Source organism: Elephantulus edwardii, unplaced genomic scaffold (genome assembly GCF_000299155.1).
Source record: "Elephantulus edwardii isolate Elephantulus edwardi_28Jun2011 unplaced genomic scaffold, EleEdw1.0 scaffold00064, whole genome shotgun sequence".
Taxonomy (NCBI): domain Eukaryota; kingdom Metazoa; phylum Chordata; class Mammalia; order Macroscelidea; family Macroscelididae; genus Elephantulus; species Elephantulus edwardii.
The window spans coordinates 503,614-520,449 of NW_006399814.1; the positions used below are offsets into that span (position 1 = coordinate 503,614).

Genomic DNA, 16,836 nt, shown 5'->3' on the forward strand with positions numbered 1-16,836 from the left:
TGTCAGTGTATCCTTTGCCATTCCCTATCACTCCTCCCTGAGAGAGACTTCACCCTGAGTCATAAGGAAAAGGGGACGGCGTATTCTCTTAGCTACTTCCTACTGAAAAGGGACGCTGTGGGTTTCAGGGTGAAGATCTTCTCTCACTACTCTAAAGGGCCCCTTTGGCAGTAGGAAACACATAGACTATTATGGAGATTGATTTTGGAATTCAGATGCACTCTTATTGATTGTGCTTGGCTGTACATGTACATATCCTTCAAGATGTATCATGGGGGTGTTGCAACCTAGAAGAACTGTGTGACTTTTTTGTGGCCCAAAAATATTGCACATACTCCACGAGCTTAATCAAACACCGGTGAGGTCCTTTCTTCATCAAGCTGCTGGGTGAATTTTCTGGTTCTTTATTCTCAGCCTTAAGTGTTGATTTCAGGTGTTTCTGAGCTGAAGGTTGAGGAATCATGAGCCAGAGCCCAGAGGTATAGGGAGTGAGGCTGAGCTAGGTTGGCGATCAGACTGTTGCCAGGAGGCAGGATCAGGACACAATGGGTCTGGGAGGTGGATTGGGCGGGGCTGGGAGTCCGGGCCGGCCGAGTCCTCCTCCTCCTAGCTGCTCTGCGCTGGAGACCATCCATCTGTTCAGGCTCTGGGGCCCAGGCACCAGCCGCTACCCGGACATCCTCTCCCCGTGTCTAAAGGTCTCCTGGCCCTCTGCAATCTTGAGGAGACCCCTTCCTGAAATCAGGGGCCTAGTCGCCCCCGCAAAACTCGTTTGGGGGGCAGGCCCCGCCCCAACACCACGGGAGGAGGGCTACTGTTTGGTTCTGGCGCCTGGGAGACTGGACGGGCCCCGCCCCTGGACTCCAGATGAGCCAGAGGGACTCAAGGGTGCGTGCCCTGTGAATTCAGGCTGGAGGGCCAAGGCCACCACCCCTCGGTCCACAGGTGCCACTGGCCACAGGCCTTGCTACTGGTGCCATGGGCTCTGATGTTTGGGTTGGCTCCTGGCGGCCACATCGACCCCGAGGCCCCATCGCTGCGCTCTTCAAAAGCCCAGGACCCAAGTACAGCCTGCCTCCGAACACCGGTACCCGGGTGAAGTGTCTGCGCCCAAGCAGGGTGGGCGTAGGGGGCAGGGAGTGTCTCCGCTGGCAGGGGCTGGAGCGCTCTCGGGAGTCTGTAGTCCCGCAGGGCAGTGGCTGGGGGCAGGTGGTCCGTGCCGGATGGGTGGTGGGTGACGCTGGGACGCTCTGCAGGCTACATTCTTCACGACCCGTCGCGGCCCCGCGCTCCCGCCTACACCTTCGGGGCGCGCCTCCCCACGCAGCAGCGGACTTGCGGCCCAGGGCCCGGCCACCTGGTGCCCCCTCACATGACCGTGCGCGGCCCTGACGGCGCCCCCTCCTATTCCATTCACGGCCGTCCACGAGACTCGGCGCGCTTCCTCACCCCCGGACCGGGTCAGGCCCACTGGCACCCCCGTCTCCCAAACGCAGAGCTGCTTCCGGGGTGGCCCCGGGAACCCCCACTGAGCCCTAACCCTCTTGGTGACCCGAACACCCTAGGTCTGAGACCCCATATCTGAGATCTCAAATCCAGAACCCTCTCATGGGGCTTTGACAAATCGTTGAGTCTGAATCCCTCGGTCCCAGGAGCCAACCCTGCCTCCCCGCGCGGTTCCGTTCTGGCCCACACCCCTCACCCATTTGCAGGTAGGTATTTTCCCGAGCGAGCTGGGAACGTGGCGTACCCAAGCGCATCTCACCACACCATGGCTTCCCGAGATTGGGGCGTCCAGTCTGAGCAGCAAACCCCAGGTGAGGTGGAAAAACCCACACCAATCCGGTGGGGGCCCTGCGCACCCCTGGGTCCTCAGATGTATGCCGCCCAAAGGGTCTATTGCAGGCGCTGGGCCTGTGGGGCACTCAGGTCCATAGGGGACCCTTAGTCTGCCCTCAGATGCTCCACTCTAGGCCCTGGGAGTTACACGATGCCCTCACTCTTGGGTCCCCATGTCGTCGGCAAAGTGTCCGCCCCAAACTACTCCATGTACGGCCGCAGCGCAGTGGGTGCCTTCTTCGAGGACCTCAGCAAGGTGAAGGGGCCGCCAGGGCTCAGCAGTGGGGCGTCAACAGAGGGCTTAGCGGGTCAGCACCGACCCACGGCTCTGCTGCCTTCCCACAGACTCCAGGCCCCTGCGCCTACCACGTGGTGAACCCGGGGGTCTACAAGTCCCGGGCCCCCCAGTTCACGATGCTGGCGCGCACGTCACTTCCCCAAGACAGCACCAGGAAGCCAGGGCCCGCGGCCTACAACGTGGAAAAGGTGGCCTGGACACCAGGGGTGGAGGGCAGGGGCTGGAACTGAGGGTTCCGACCCTGGACCCAGGGTCTGAAGTCCGGGACACGCGGAGCTGGGCAATCGGTCTGCAGTGTCAGCCGTCTCTCCTGCCCACAGTACCGGAAGACTGGCGGCTGGAGCTTCGGGATCCGGCACTCAGAATATCAGGTGCCAGTCACGACGGACGCGGACAAGTGACCCGCGGGACGGGCGTGAACGCACAAATTTTGGCTTAAAGCATCCAAAGCAGTATACTGAGTCCGCCTCTCTGTGTACCCGCGCTATCCGCGCCCACAAAGGGCTGGGGCAATGGGAGCCAGGGACTGGGCGGGCCAACTCCTGGTGGCCGGGCGTTCCCTGACACCACCCTCCCTCGGCCATTGGCCACACGCGGGCCTTCCACTGCCTGGTCAGCCGTGGGGTGCGCTGCTGGAGCGACCCTGGGTATCCGGAGCAGCCCGGACAGACGTGGCCCCTGTTGCGGGACAGGTATGGGGCAGGGGTCATGCGTGAGAGCCGAGACAGAGACACTGACGCGGGACAGAGAACATGAGCGAGGGAGAAACACTTAGGCAAAGGGCAGGACAGGGGCACGCGCTGCTGGGAATTCCAGGTGTGTTTCAAACCTTTCTAGAGCGATGGCAGCTTCAGGGACCCCACGGCACTACTGTGTTCCCGAGGGGGTAGGGAGTCAGGGCTCAGCGGACGCCCCTCAGGAGCCGAAGCAGCTCCCGGAACTGATCTGCCTGAAGCGAGATGGAAAGCGCCTGAGCGAGGCGGACATCAGGGACTTCGTGCGCGCAGTCGTGGACGGAAGCGCACAGGGCGTGCAGATTGGTGCGTGGGGAAAGCTGGGCAACCCGACCCCAACTTGGACCTAGACACCACTAATCGGAGTCTGCAGGGACTGTCGCGTGTGGGGACCCCATGACCCTTGCGACCGCCCACCTGCCTACTTCCCACCTAGGGGCCATGCTCATGGCCATGCGGCTGCGCGGCATGGACCTGGAGGAGACCGTGGCGCTGACCCGGGCCCTGGCAGAGTCCGGGCAGCGGCTGGAGTGGCCTGAGGCCTGGAAGGGGCAGCTTGTGGACAAGCATTCCACAGGGGGCGTGGGTGACAAAGTCAGCTTGGTCTTGGCACCTGCCCTGGCCGCCTGTGGCTGCAAGGTTAGAAGCAACCTTGTTTCCTGAGTCAGCAGGCCCCTCCCAACACTCATCTTGGCCTAGAGCCCAAGGGCAGGACCCAGGCTTCCAGTTCAGCTAGCCCCATAGTACAGTCTGGCTTCCCCCCCTCCAAGCCCAAACCCCATAGGACCAAGTCCCCTCCTCCTCTGTACCCAGACAGTACGAGGCCTGGAGAGCATGGAATTGAGTTCAAATGTTCACTCCCTAAAACCAGGCTATTGGCCTCCCCACCACCAGCAGCAAAGACAATCTTTTTTCATCCTTTGGGTACCCATCACACGAGTTTAGAAAATGCTTCCTAACTCCAGCTTAAGTCCAAGCCAGGAGTGGTGAGGACACAGCATAGAATACAGGAGAGACAGCAGGTACACTAGACATCCCTGCTTACAGGTACCAATGATCAGTGGACGAGGGCTGGGGCACACAGGGGGCACCCTGGATAAGCTGGAGTCCATCCCTGGATTCACTGTCATCCAGACTCCAGAACAGGTATGCAAGCCATTCCCTAACCAGAGCCATAGATGGGGACACCACACACAGCCAGAAATTGACAGGTCATAAAGTAGAACCTGATCCAGGTCACTCACAGAACTTTTTTTTTTCATGGCCAATAGGCTTTGGTCAAGGTCATCAGTGGGCCTTGATCAGGATCAATAGAGAATTGGTCAAAACCACTGATAACCCATGGGTCATAGGACATTGGTCAGAATCACTGACGGCCCAGTCACTGATGTCTCCTGACATTTATGGCTATGAAGGGTCATGGTTTTGGACATGTCACAGTTGCTGATGACCAGAGTCGGTGATAGGGTTACTAATCAAGAGGACATTGGGTAGGCTCACTAGTCCTCATGTGTGTGGGCTGCCTGACCAGATGCAAGAGCTCCTGGACCAAGTTGGGTGCTGCATCGTGGGCCAAAGTGAGAAGCTGGTTCCTGCAGATGGAATTCTGTACGCAGCCAGGGATGTGACAGCCACTGTGGATAGCCTGCCCCTTGTCACAGGTGACCTGACCCCAGAACCCAGGGTCTACCTCCAACACATTACACATCTCTGACCACCACCTTCCAGTGTCAGGGTCATCTTATCCAGAGTTCACAGACTGCTTCCCCTAAACCAAGTGGCCCACACGTGCCTGACTTCCATGATCTGGCTTGATCTTCAAGGTCAAGGCCTCTGAATCACAGGATGTCTGACCCTCAGCTCAAAGTGTGTGTGGGGCAGTGACTTAAGACTTCAGTCTATTGGTAACCCATCTCATGGCTAACCCCCAATTCCTAGATCAGTATCCCCACATCCTGGGGGCACTGACCCTCCTCCCAGGAGGCCCCATTCCCCCAGCCTCTCATGCCCTCCTCAGCCTCCATTCTCAGTAAGAAGGCCGTGGAGGGACTAACAGCTCTAGTAGTGGATGTCAAGTTCGGTGAGGCTGCCGTCTTCCCCACAGAGGTGCAGGCCCGGGAACTTGCTGGAGCACTGGTGAGCACCTGGGCTCTGGGAGGTGTGTCCCAACTGCGGGGTCCCCATATGTGTGTATGACCCTTCTGTGTGGTCCTGTGTGGATAAGGACTCTGGCCTCCCTGTAGGTGGGTCTCCTCTCGTGGTTCCACCGTGCACTCTTGACCTCTCCCTCCTCTGGTGCAGCCCAGGCCATGGCCCCACCCACCTCTTTCCCTATTCCAAAGTCAAGTGTAGCTGTCAGGTGTCTCCCCCACCCCCACCCCAAGCCTTCTCAGCGCTGGAGTATAGCACTCCTGTTTGGTGACCCAAGGCCCAGCAGAGTCTACTAAGGCCATCTGTGTCTCTGCAGGTAGAAGTGGGGGCCAGCCTGGGGATTCGGGTCGCTGCTGCCCTGACCTCCATGGACAATCCATTGGGTCGCAATATTGGCCACTCACTGGAGGTAGAGGAGGCGCTGCTGTGCCTGGATGGCACGGGGCCCCCAGACCTTCGGGACCTGGTCACCCAGCTCGGTGAGCAGAGGGTCGCAAGGGCAGAGGCACCCTCTCCCAGCTCCCCAGCCTAAGTTGCCCTAAACCCGCCACCTTCAGGAGGTACCCTGCTGTGGCTCTGCGGACGCGCGGAGGCGCAGGCGGAGGGCGCTGCCCGGCTGGCCGCGGTACTGGACGACAACTCAGCCCGTAGCCGCTTCGAGGAGATGCTCGCAGCACAGGGCGTGGACGCGAGTCTGGCTCGAGCCTTGTGCTCCGGGACCCCCGCGCAGCGCCGGCAGCTGCTTCCCCGTGCCCAACAGCAGGAAGAGTTGCACGCAGCTGCCGATGGTGAGCGCGGGAGGGGCTCAGAGGGACCACCAGCATCCCTGGCCTCCCCTTAGAGCCTCCGGGCCTCCCCGGAGGCCCTGCCCGTCCAGCGCCCTCTCCCCGCAGGCACCGTGGAGCTCATCCGGGCGTTGCCGCTGGCCCTCGTGCTGCGCGAGCTTGGGGCGGGACGCAGCCGCGCGGGGCAGTCTCTCCGGCTCGGCGTGGGCGCCGAGCTGCTGGTGGTCGTGGGTCAAAGGCTGCGCCGTGGTGAGCTCCCGTGAGCCCCAGCCGCTGGACTGACCCCCGACCCCTCTTGGGTCTCCGGCCGCTGACCCTAGCTTGCCCGCAGGGACACCGTGGCTCCGCGTGCACCGGGACGGACCCGCGCTCAGCCAGTCCCAGCGCCGCGTCCTACAGGGCGCGCTGGTGCTCTCGGACCGCGAACCTTTCGCCGCGCCCTCGCCGTTCGCCGAGCTCGTCCTGCCGCCGCCCGCGCGCCCGGAGGCGCAGCAATAAAACCCTAGAGCCCGGCCCGTGTCCGCGTTGAGTCGGTGTCGCGCCCGGGAGCGGGAGGGAGGGGGCACCGCGGGACATGACCTGAAGCCACAGGAAGACCCCACCCCGGCGACCCTGTGCGCGTGCGCACCGCTGAGCTGGGCCGCCGCCCCGCCTGCCTGCGCCTGCGCGGTGACGCTGACGGCGCCGTTGACGCATGCGCTCTGGCGCCCAGCGCGGCCACTCTAATTGACCTCCAGCCAGCGGAATCCAGAGGCGGCTGGGAGCCCACGGACTTGGTCCCGATCACTCGAGGCTGAAGTCTACGGTCCACGGACCCTCTGCTGCGAGGTTTGCGCGCGAACTCCGGGGAGGGCCGGGGGCTCCGGGATCTGGGCGGCCGCTGCTCCGACTGCAACCGGCGCCTTCTAAAGGCAGGCTCAGCAAAACCAGAGCCTTGTGACAAGCAACGCGGGCCGGCGCGGGAGAGGGTGGGTCGGAGCCCCAGAACTAGGGGCCTCGGGAACAGCTCGCACCCCGGGAAGCGCGCACATCTCCAGAAAGCTGGGACACCTGCGCGCTGTGCAAAGGGCAGAGGATGTGGCCAGTCTGTGAGAGTTGCACGTCAAAGACTTAATCCAAAAAATGGAGTTTATTACAAAAGTATCAGCGCGCCTAGAACCCTGGGCCGCAGCAGGAAGCGCAAGGTCCTCAGGTGAAGGGCCAGGCCAGGATTGCATGTTTCAGCGTGAGCACTGGAGGTGGGGGTGCAGCCCAGCCCAGCTAAGCTTGTCGGGTGGGGCCCTCTCCAGAGGGGAGGTGGAGGCACCCCCGCCCTGCCCCATGGCTGACACTTCTCTCTTCCACAGGTCCCTCCGTTCCATGCTGCCAGCCAGGGCACTCAGGGCATGGCAGAGCCTCTCCCAGCGCAGGCCACGGGCCCTGGGGAGCAGAGCTCCGCACCTTTGCCTCCGACTGCTATCAGAGCAGGGCCCCTCAGGGGCGCCAGGACGGGGCCGGGCCCAGGGCCCTGGGCTACGAACAAGGCTGCTCGTCACAGCTCTTTTTGGAGCTGGGCTTGGTGGGGCCTGGCTGACTGTCCGGTCTGAGAAGCAGCGGCAGCAGCAGCAAAGGCGGATAGAAGCCCTGCGCCAGGCAGCAGTGGGTCAGGGTGACTTCCGCCTGGTGGACCACCGGGGCCAGTCCTGCTGCAAAGCTGACTTTCGGGGCCAGTGGGTGCTGATGTACTTTGGCTTCACCCACTGCCCAGACATCTGTCCGGAGGAGCTGGAGAAGCTGGTGCAGGTCGTGCAGCAGCTGGAGGCCCGGCCCAGCCTGCCACCCGTGCAGCCTGTCTTCATCACCGTGGACCCTGAGCGTGATGACGCAGCTGCCATGGCCCGGTATGTGCAGGACTTCCACCCACGGCTGCTGGGTCTCACTGGATCTCCTGAGCAGGTAGCTCAGGTCTGTCGGAGCTACCGCGTCTACTACAGAGCTGGCCCTAAGGATGAGGACCAGGACTACATCGTGGACCACTCCATCACCATCTACCTGCTCAACCCTGATGGCCTCTTCACCGACTACTACGGCCGCGCTAAGTCAGCTGAGCAGATCACCGACAGCGTGCAGCGCCACATGGCCACCTTCCAGAGTGTCCTGGGCTGACCATGGTGCCCACATGTCATTAAACAGGAGCCCAGGAGATGCGTGTGTGTGTGTGGGGTGTGCAGGCAGCACTCAGCTCGGGCCAGAAGAGCCTGGTGGCTTGCTGGGGGCAGGGCTGGGCAGCTCTGTGTGCACATGACAGTTAAGGTGGCTGGGGGGCAGGGGTGGCAATGCCACCTTATTAAGCTGGGCCACCAGGCAGCAAACACTGGATCCTGCACACGTGGAGCTCGGGGCTGCCATCCCTCTGTCCATCGGTGCTCTCTCTCAGGGCTGAGCCATGGAGGGTGCTGTGTAGGTCTGGAAGCGCTTGTGGGCCCGCTGGTGTGTGAGCAGCCTCAGGGACATGGTGTCCACAGCGGCCTCCAGTCCTGGCTGCTGGGTGATCTCCACCGTGTAGTCATTGGCCTGAGGGGAGGCAGTGTCAGCCAGGTTTCTGGGACCATTACCATATACACCACCTCCCCCAGGGCCACTCACCAGCTGCAGGGAGGCCAGCATGGAACGACACACCTCAAAGGCAGGTTGGCCAGCCACTAGCTGGGCAAAGGGACACCATTCATTGAGCTGGCTGAAGCGTGAGACCACCTGGTCCCCATAAGTGTGGATGTCAAAGGGCACGTGCTTTTCCTGTACCAGGGAGGAGTTCAGTCCACAGGGCAGCCAGCCCCAGGTGGGCAGGCAGGAGGCCTTAATCACCAAGGGCCACGCAACCCCAAATGGATGCACAGGAGGCCCAAAGTTTTCACTGGAGCCCTTGCAAGAGGGAAGAGGCTCCAGCATAAGGCCTCGGGTCTTTATTGGGGGCTGCCCTCTTAAGGGGTACTGTATGCACCCCAGGCTGACAGGAGGTGCCCAGCCCACTTACCTGCTCCTGGAGCAAGGGCTGGATGGTGTCCTCCCAGTCTCGGATTCGCTGGCTCAGCTCTGTCTCCTGGACAAATTTCTGGGAGGTGGCTATGAAGAGTTCCTGGGACAGAGAGGGTCTGCAGCCTACCGTATGACCAGACCTCCCACCCCACACCTGGCTTCCCGTGCAGCCAGGGCACCCACCCTGTCTGGCCTGCCCTTGCCCAGGCCTACCACATTCTTCTGGACTAGCTCCTCGTAGCTTAGGGTCGGCGGCCTGGTCTCTGCATCTAGGGGACAGTGGCTGTGAACTGGGCTGAGCTCCAAAGCCTTTCCTGCCCTCCTGCCTGCTCCTAGACTTACCTAGGTCATCTGCTTCTCCGGGCCTCATCTCAGGCTCCAAGTAGTCCTCGGACTCTAAGAAGCCGTCTGGAGAGGTTAGGCTGTTAGCAGGTGCAGTGCTGGTTAAGCAGCAGGTACCCAGCAAACCCCGCCCGCAGGCCCTCACCTTCAGCCTCCAGGTGCTCCAGGGAGTCCTCTACCTGCTGCTCCTCCTCAGGCCATAGGCCTTCCTTGGTCTGTGGCAGCCACTGTTGGCCCACCTGTCCAGAGGCAGCCTGGTGAGGCACTGTAGCCTCCCAGGCATGCTCGCCTCCCTCCTCTGCAGCGTACACTGACCTTCCTCCTCTGCAGCGTCCTGAGGGCCTCCAGCTGCTCCTTGACATGCCGCCAGTACAGGGCTTCCATGTCTGCAGATAGGTCGCAAACAGAAGGGCTCCTGTGTGCCCTGTCCCACCCTTTCCAACGGGCCAGGCAGGAAGTGCAAGGCACAGCGGTCAGCCCCAGGACTGCTGGCCCACTGAAACTGCACCTCACCTGCAAAGGACGGGCCCTTCCGCCTTGGTCTCCTGCTGTCAGCATGGTCAGCATCTGGGAGAAAATAGTGGGGTCCACCAAGACCTTGTAAGTGCTTCCCCTGCCTGTCAGCAGTGGCCACACCACTTCCCACTTGATCCACAGGCACCCTCCACCCTCAGCACCCTGTCCACACAAGCACCTCTGCCCTCAGCACTGTCCACTCACAAGCACTCAGGTACCACTGGTGGAAGTCCTGCAGCTTGGTGGCACGTTTCCTCTTACGCTTCTGTCCCGGAGCCTCCTCGATGCATGGGGGCACAGAGAATGGCCGACCTGCAAAGTAAGCGGGAACTCTGTCCTAGATCCCACCTACAGGACCCAGTCACTTCTCCAGAAGCAAGGGAGGAGGATAGTCCACACACCCACACTGTTCCCCAAAAGCCCTTTCCTGTGTTACCTTTCTTGAAGGGCTTTGAGTCCAGGGAGTCAAAGGGGTCCAGGCTCTGCCAGGGGTCCAGGGCCTTTTGGGCAGAGCACAAGTACATGCTGGGTGGGAGCAGAGCACATCCCTGAACCCTGCTAGAGGGGTTCAAATTTAGGAGTAAACAGTCCTTGGATAGGGACACAAGTGCAAAGGACTGGAGGGGCAGGGAGGCAGCCAGCAAGGGGCTGCAGTGGATGCCAGGACAGCAGGAGAGGAGGAAAAATCCAGTGTGGACACCAGGACAGCAGGGGTGGGGGGGGGTGGGCACCAGTGGGGGAGAGGTCCTCACACACCGTCATCTGGGAGAGGGGCTCTTCTTGGTCCCTGGCACGCAGCATGTACCTCTGGGCCTGGTCTGCACTCTGTGGAAACATCACAGACCCCGTCTCCACCCTGGGCCCTGGCCCACTGGCACGGGGTCAGGAGCTTCAAGTAGTTCAACGAGTAGAATGTAAGTAGTAAAAGAAAAACACTCTAGGGAAGCGATTTACAAGCTGCTGGTGGCTGTACTGAGAAAAAACTAGACAGATACATGCACCTACTGACCGCTGGGCAGAGGGTTGGTGCCAGCTTCCAGACCTGTCCCCTTCTGGGCTGGCCTGACATCAGGAGAATAGGCCGGGAGCCCCCCCCACTCCCCAGAGACAAAGGGCCAGGAAGGGCAGGGACCACCAGCCACAGCGATGCCTCACCCCCCATTAGCCTCTACTGCTATGACAGCAGGTAAAGATGGGTGGGTGAGTGGACACCAGGGCAGCAGGGGAGGGGAAGGGAGAGGAGTGGATGCCAGGCCAGCACGTGTCAGGTGGCACTGACTCTTGGGTTCCAGTGAGGTCCTACCTGCTGTGGACTAATAGGTGCCGGGACCTCAGGGACCGTGGCTTCAGGGAGATCAGCCACCACACCTGCCTCTTCTGGCTCCTCTGCCTGGTCTCCCTCCTCTCCTCTAGGTACCGGGTCCTCTGGGGGCGCAGAAGTGGAAAGCCCTCAACTCCAGGGAGCCCAGGAGAGGGGTGCAGGGAATACCCCTAGGGAGAGATCAGCTAGGGGTGGAGAGGGTAAGAAGGGGTGCCCAGTGTTTCTGGCCAGACTTCAAGGACCAGTCAGCTCTGCCCACTGCTCTTCACAATACACCTTGGAAGAAGTAAACCCCCCCCCCATGCTCTCTGGGTGCCCTCACCTGGCTCCGGGGAGGAGATGGGCGAAGAGCCAGGGCTCCCACACATAGTGACTTCCATTGGCGGCTCCTCAACAACAACCCCCGGGTCTGCAGAGACAGGACACGGGACAAGGTCAGCCGAGTTCCTCCCACAAACACCCACCCTGGAATCCTGACAGCATGCTGTGACCCGATCAGCTCAGAGTCAGGGTCAAGGGACACAAGACAGGGAAAAGCCTTGACAACTGTCCAGAGGGGATGGAGTGGTCTTCCACCCAGGTGAAGGCCAGCACAGACCCCTGAGGGAGCACCCTCCTGAGGGAACAGGACAGTGAAGTCCCTCACCCTTTTCGGTCCTCGGCACCAGCGTGTCCTCAGGGCACATGCCCATGGGTTCCAGCATGAAGGCCCCTCTGGGGTGGGCGATGCAGGTGTTCATCCTGAAATCCTTCCGACTGGCCAGGACCTCCCCCTGACAGCTGTGTCAGCAGAGATGTGCATGCTCAGAGACTTCTCGGGTACCCCTCCCAGGCCACCCTCCCGACCTCAGACCAACCAGACCTGTACAGGGGGTGTCTGTTCTTCTCCACTTCATCTGGGGCCACTAGGGCCATGGGCATGAGAGGCACAATGACCACTTCCTGTGTGGACCAGGGCTGATATGAGGGAGGTGTCCCTCAGCTCTGGGGTGGGCAATCCACAGGACAGGGCACAGCCCGTGGCCCCTCCCCCAGCACAACACCCAGCACAGTCTTGAGAAAGCTGCTCACATTGCAAGGCTGGTCATTCTTCATGTCCACACAGACCCGGTCATTGGGCAGCTCATCCAGGGATACAAACTAGAGGGGAAACTCCAGTCACAGGGTGGTCGGAATCAGGAGCCACATGGCCTGGACAGCCCTTCACCAAGAAGCTCACCTCATCCTCTACCTCTCGGGGGGCTCCAGGGCCAGCACTGCCAGCAGCCTCATCCTCAGACACAGTGGACAGCTGCTTGGCCCGCCTAGGATAAAGGGTCCACAGGTGGGCTTCCTGGAGGAGGGGGCCTCCCAGCTCCACCTCCAACACCACCCTTGGTACTCACTTCTTGCCAGAGATGAAATCGAGGGCCTGGTACACCAGTGAGTAGAGGTACTCCACCTGCCAGCAGGGCACACATGAGGATGGCCACCCCCTTGGTCCCTAAAACCCCCTGAACAGGCTGGGGCACACCTCACTGCAGGCACAATCCTGTCACTTCTACCACTACAGATGCAGCTCAAAGCAAACCAGGGGGCTCCACTGCACTAACGGGTTTGACCCCATTCCCTTCTAAGGACTGCATATGCCCCGCACATGTGCAAAACTCCACGCAGACACAGCTGAAGAAACATATATGTACGCCTAGACATGCCAGCGCGCACGCACACACACCAGCCTTTGAAGTTCTCCACAGGGAGGGCTCAGGTTACCCTGCTTCTTTGCTGGTCAAGTCCTGTTCTCTCTGCTCCTCCCACCAGACTTTCTCAGTCCATGCAGATCCCCTGCCTGGCTGTGCTTGCGACCCCAGTCCCTCAAACTCAGCCATGTGCCACCTCCACCACCCCTGGGGATTCTCTGCTGGCCCCTGTGACCACCCTGACTCTGCCCTTGCTTTGCACATTCCTACAGGGATCAACAGTACTCCAGCTTCCAGTCTTCTCAGGCACGCAAACCCAATTCCAACCCAAGCTTGCTGCTGGGTGTTTCAAGGAATCGGGAGTAGGGGCCGAGGTGCTGGGAGGTCAGTCAGAGGAGGACACACCCCAGGGCCGTTGCAGGTCTCAGCACGAGCCCACCTTTTTACTGTAGACACAAGCAGAGCCCTGAATGAGCAGTGCGGCCTCGATGAAATTCATCGTCGTTTTGCCTTCGTCAAAAGAGATGCAGATCTGATCCAGCTGTAAGACAGCATGCAGTGAGGGAGAAACCTACGAGGGCAGCATACTTCCTCCCCCACGGCTCCTCCCCAGGCAGCCAGCCGCACGCACACATGCACACCCCACCCCCTGGTCTCTGAGGTCCCCTCTCCCCAGGCAGTCCCACCTAATGCCATGCTGGATCCAGGTACAGCAGGCTGCTCCAGCTGACCCTTGTGGTTTACCCTTTGGGTAACTATCTCTGAGATTGCTTCCACTTCCTGTAACCTCTGGGACCTAGCTAGCATTTTTATAAGAGAGACTCCCTGGGGCCACAGTCTACCAGAGACCAGAGCCGCCCATACCCTCAAGGGACAACTGAGGCAAAACCTCCACTGTAAGAAGAGAGAGCCGATGGACCAGGAGACGCTCTGGGTGAGCGTTCCTCCTCGTCACACTGTCCCCTCTGCCTTCCTTTCCTCACGGCTCACCAGCTCACATGCCAGACCACTAGAGCTCACAGCTGGGCCCCACTCTCTCAGCCCAGGACTGGCTCTGCAGAGAGGCCCTGCCCCTGCCCTTAGTCTTTCAAGACCGGCCCTGCTCATGTTCCTCTGCTGGTCAGCTCTCTCCCAGCTGGCCTCCAACACACACAGGTGCATCTCTGCGGGCCCATCGCATACTCCCACTGGCCCTGCTGGACACTCCAACAGGGCCAGCCACACATCCTGTCCCAAGTCTGCAGGCAAACAATGATCAATAACAATCTAGAGAACAAGTGGTGATGTCAGAACCCAGCCTGGAAAATGCAGATGCCGGCCAGGCAGATGGCCTGCAGACGGGTGCCCTGTGAGCAGAGCTAAGAAGGGTGCAGCTGTTAGGACAACAAACACTATTCAAACAACACCAGAGAAAGAGGGCACCTGGGAGAACATCACCAACAGGGAAATGTGTCCACTGACTCATGTGAAGTCAGCGAGGACTGAGGACCAAGAAGCAGGGGACAAAGTGACAGGAGCAGGCAGGGCAAGCAAAGGATGCAGCCCCAGGGCCACTTTGCCACATGTCTGGCACCTCCCTCCTGAGCTGACCTGACATGTCCAGCATCTCCTCAAACATCCACGTGGGATCCTACACTGAAGCAGGACAGTCTCCCACGTGAACATCTGCCAGGATGCAAGGAGTCCCCTCCCTGCTCACCCCACCTTCACACAGACCCTGTGTACTGATGTAGCTCCACTTCTGCCCAAATCACCTGTCCACCAGATTCTCCCAACCACCCTCACTTCCCTCACCTGCACGCCACACTTCAGGCAGCATTCACCCTAAGGTGAGCCACATCGCTCTCTTTGAACCATGATGGAAAACCCAGGATCCTCAAAAGAGGTACCCAGCTAGCCACACAGGCCTCCAGGCCTGGAATGGGGTAGCCCCTTTGATCACACAAGATGAGGTCCCTGGTCAGAATTAATGGGGAACCCCTGATGTTTCTTTCAGAATTGCAGTTTGTGATCACAAAGGTGCCAGGGTGGTCAGGAACTTGGACTTTGCTCTGGACACACTGACACATGTCTCTGTGCCTCGTCTACAAAAAGGGGCACCCACACCAGTGGGGAGTGCATGAGGAGTGGGGACTGTATTACATGCACAAGCAAGCAGAAAACACATGTGTTAACTGCAACCCATACAGCTGCTTCTTGAAGACCCACCTTCACCACCCAAGTAGAAGTCCCATTAAAGCAAGAGCTGTTGCTTGTCTGAGATGGATCTTAGCAGAAACCAGAGTACCAGGGGAATGTCTGTGTTTTATTGCAAAGCCATTTGACTGTATGGATCACAACAAATTGTGGCTAACCTGGGGAACTCAGAACACTTGACTGTGCTCATGCAAAAACTATACTCAGACCAGGAAGCAGTCCTCAGAACAGAGCAAGGAAACACTGCATGGTTCAAAATCGGGAAAAGAGTGGTTCAGGGATGCATACTGTCTCCATACCTTTCCAATCTATATGCAGAACAAATCATTCGGGAGGCTAGGCTTTATAAGAGGAATGTAGCATCACGATTGGAGGAAGACTCATCAAAATATGTTATGCAGACGACACAACCTTTCCAAAGTGCTCAAGCGCAACAATGTCAGTCTGCAGACAAAAGTGCACCTGATCCAGCCCATGGTTTTCATAATTACTTGCCATGAATCAGAGAACTGGACAATGAAGAATCAATGCTTTTGAGTTGAGGTGCTGGGAAAGAGTCCTGAATGTAAAGAAAATAGGTCTGTCCTGGATAGGGTGAAATCAAGTTTCTCCTTGAAGGCTAGGATTTTGAAGTTCCATCTTATATACTTTGGGCACACAGCCAAGAGAGATAAGTCCATGGAAAAGAATATCATACTTGGAAGGGTGCAGGGTGGAGGGACTGCAAAGGAGAGAAAGACCCCAGATGAAATGGATTGATACAGTAACTAGGGCAATGGGGGTAGGTGTGCCAGTCAGTGAGGCTGGATAGAGCTTTTGTACACAGGGTTGCAATGAATCACAGGTGACTCGATGGCACATAATAAGTACCTCCTTGGGGCTTAATGCAGAGGTTAAATCTCACTAAGTACACCAACAGCACAGACTTGCCACGTGAGAAGATGTGTCAAGAGGAATCTAGTAGCTGTGTGGAAGGAAAAGGAACGCAAATACAAAACCCAAGGTAGGCAGTCAGGACTTCAGAGCGGGTGCTTTGTAAGCAGAAACCCCAGGCAGGAAGGGTGCAGGAGGCAGAGGGACACCTGACTCCACCCAGCTCCCCCTAACACTGCTATCTCTTCAGCTGAGGGAGTGTCAGAGCTGATAAGGTCAGGCTGCAAACACTACTCCCTTACTTGCATGGCACCCCAAGGGAGAAAAACGGGCAATTGCCTCACATGCAATTTGGTTTCTGCTCAGAAACCCAGCTTGACAGCATTAAGCTGAGTCAAGTCCCTGGCTCAAGCATCACAGAGAAGGCAGCACAAATGTGGTGACCTGCTCCCAAGCATAGGCACCCAGGTCAAAGGGACGTTAAAGGAAGACCAGGGTTCCCTGCCTGCACGGAGCCCGCGAAGTAAACTGTCCTGTGAAGCACGGTGCACTGATGGACTTAGGGCAAGCAGAGGAAGATGCCCAGGCCAGCGGCCCTGGGTGACACTGCACGCCGACACCGCATAGCCTGGGAGCAGCGTGGAGGAACGGTGGGCTCGAAGCGGCAGAGACGCGGCCCATTTCCAGCTCAAGAGGATCCTTTGCTGCTGGTGACATATGAACAGCAAGGGCGAAGCTGGCCGCTTTCCTGCGAGCCGGCCTGCTGGGCATGCGCTGCAGGCAGGCCGCTCCCTAGAGGGACAGGCTCGGGGCTGAGGTCTAGACGGTGAGGCGGCTCAGCAGAGCTGTGCACGCAGACCTTGGGAGCTGTAAGCACACAGGTGTTCCTTCGGTGGCGCGACGGGGCCATCGGAGGGGGACGGTCGGAGGGCGACGGGGCCATCGGAGGGGGACGGTCGGAGGGCGACGGGGCCATCGGAGGGGGACGGTCGGAGGGCGACGGGGTCATCGGAGGGGGATGAGGCCATCGGAGGGGGACGGTCGGAGGGCGACGGGGTCATCGGAGGGGGATGAGGCCATCGGAGGG

General features: G+C 59.6%; 4 protein-coding genes across 4 annotated transcripts in view; 3 read left to right on the top strand and 1 right to left on the bottom strand.

Annotated features, from left to right (window-relative positions):
* The first annotated feature begins 978 nt into the window (after nt 1-978).
* On the top strand, nt 979-2,538 carry ODF3B (outer dense fiber of sperm tails 3B). The gene is made up of 6 exons (XM_006888102.1): nt 979-1,087; nt 1,257-1,460; nt 1,713-1,817; nt 1,974-2,095; nt 2,185-2,325; nt 2,458-2,538. The coding sequence occupies exons 1-6, from the start codon at nt 979-981 to the stop codon at nt 2,536-2,538; spliced, it is 762 nt and encodes a 253-aa protein (XP_006888164.1).
* A 440-nt stretch (nt 2,539-2,978) lies between these two features.
* Nucleotides 2,979-6,305, top strand: TYMP (thymidine phosphorylase). The gene is made up of 9 exons (XM_006888103.1): nt 2,979-3,177; nt 3,308-3,510; nt 3,919-4,017; nt 4,403-4,532; nt 4,889-5,007; nt 5,339-5,501; nt 5,580-5,810; nt 5,916-6,056; nt 6,139-6,305. The coding sequence occupies exons 1-9, from the start codon at nt 2,979-2,981 to the stop codon at nt 6,303-6,305; spliced, it is 1,452 nt and encodes a 483-aa protein (XP_006888165.1).
* Nucleotides 6,306-7,166: 861 nt separating this feature from the next.
* LOC102876464 (protein SCO2 homolog, mitochondrial-like) lies at nt 7,167-7,952 on the top strand. Its single transcript, XM_006888104.1, has one exon. It carries the CDS (start codon nt 7,167-7,169, stop codon nt 7,950-7,952), a length of 786 nt encoding a protein of 261 aa, XP_006888166.1.
* A 267-nt stretch (nt 7,953-8,219) lies between these two features.
* NCAPH2 (non-SMC condensin II complex, subunit H2) overlaps nt 8,220-16,836 on the bottom strand; it is a 10,210-nt gene continuing 1,593 nt past the window's right edge. Inside the window, exons 2-20 of the mRNA XM_006888014.1 lie at nt 13,120-13,221; nt 12,387-12,442; nt 12,221-12,305; nt 12,066-12,141; nt 11,864-11,939; nt 11,648-11,781; nt 11,324-11,410; nt 10,984-11,129; nt 10,437-10,505; nt 10,117-10,180; nt 9,885-9,992; nt 9,678-9,731; nt 9,480-9,550; nt 9,310-9,403; nt 9,165-9,230; nt 9,036-9,091; nt 8,821-8,922; nt 8,433-8,582; nt 8,220-8,360 (exon numbers count right to left, since the gene is read on the bottom strand). Coding sequence (XP_006888076.1) covers nt 8,220-8,360; nt 8,433-8,582; nt 8,821-8,922; nt 9,036-9,091; nt 9,165-9,230; nt 9,310-9,403; nt 9,480-9,550; nt 9,678-9,731; nt 9,885-9,992; nt 10,117-10,180; nt 10,437-10,505; nt 10,984-11,129; nt 11,324-11,410; nt 11,648-11,781; nt 11,864-11,939; nt 12,066-12,141; nt 12,221-12,305; nt 12,387-12,442; nt 13,120-13,221 — 1,737 coding nt within the window. The remainder of the gene's footprint in view (nt 8,361-8,432; nt 8,583-8,820; nt 8,923-9,035; nt 9,092-9,164; nt 9,231-9,309; nt 9,404-9,479; nt 9,551-9,677; nt 9,732-9,884; nt 9,993-10,116; nt 10,181-10,436; nt 10,506-10,983; nt 11,130-11,323; nt 11,411-11,647; nt 11,782-11,863; nt 11,940-12,065; nt 12,142-12,220; nt 12,306-12,386; nt 12,443-13,119; nt 13,222-16,836) is intronic.

What these genes read in the sequence shown, in the direction of transcription:
- ODF3B (XM_006888102.1), top strand. Translation starts at nt 979, where the DNA reads ATGGGCTCTGATGTTTGGGTTGGCTCCTGGCGGCCACATCGACCCCGA. An exon ending in CAGCCTGCCTCCGAACACCG is followed by an intron (nt 1,088 to 1,256) that starts GTACCCGGGTGA and finishes GACGCTCTGCAG; the next exon opens with GCTACATTCTTCACGACCCG. An exon ending in CTTCCTCACCCCCGGACCGG is followed by an intron (nt 1,461 to 1,712) that starts GTCAGGCCCACT and finishes ACCCATTTGCAG; the next exon opens with GTAGGTATTTTCCCGAGCGA.
- TYMP (XM_006888103.1), top strand. Translation starts at nt 2,979, where the DNA reads ATGGCAGCTTCAGGGACCCCACGGCACTACTGTGTTCCCGAGGGGGTA. An exon ending in GGACCTGGTCACCCAGCTCG is followed by an intron (nt 5,502 to 5,579) that starts GTGAGCAGAGGG and finishes CGCCACCTTCAG; the next exon opens with GAGGTACCCTGCTGTGGCTC. An exon ending in GGGTCAAAGGCTGCGCCGTG is followed by an intron (nt 6,057 to 6,138) that starts GTGAGCTCCCGT and finishes GCTTGCCCGCAG; the next exon opens with GGACACCGTGGCTCCGCGTG.
- LOC102876464 (XM_006888104.1), top strand. Translation starts at nt 7,167, where the DNA reads ATGCTGCCAGCCAGGGCACTCAGGGCATGGCAGAGCCTCTCCCAGCGC.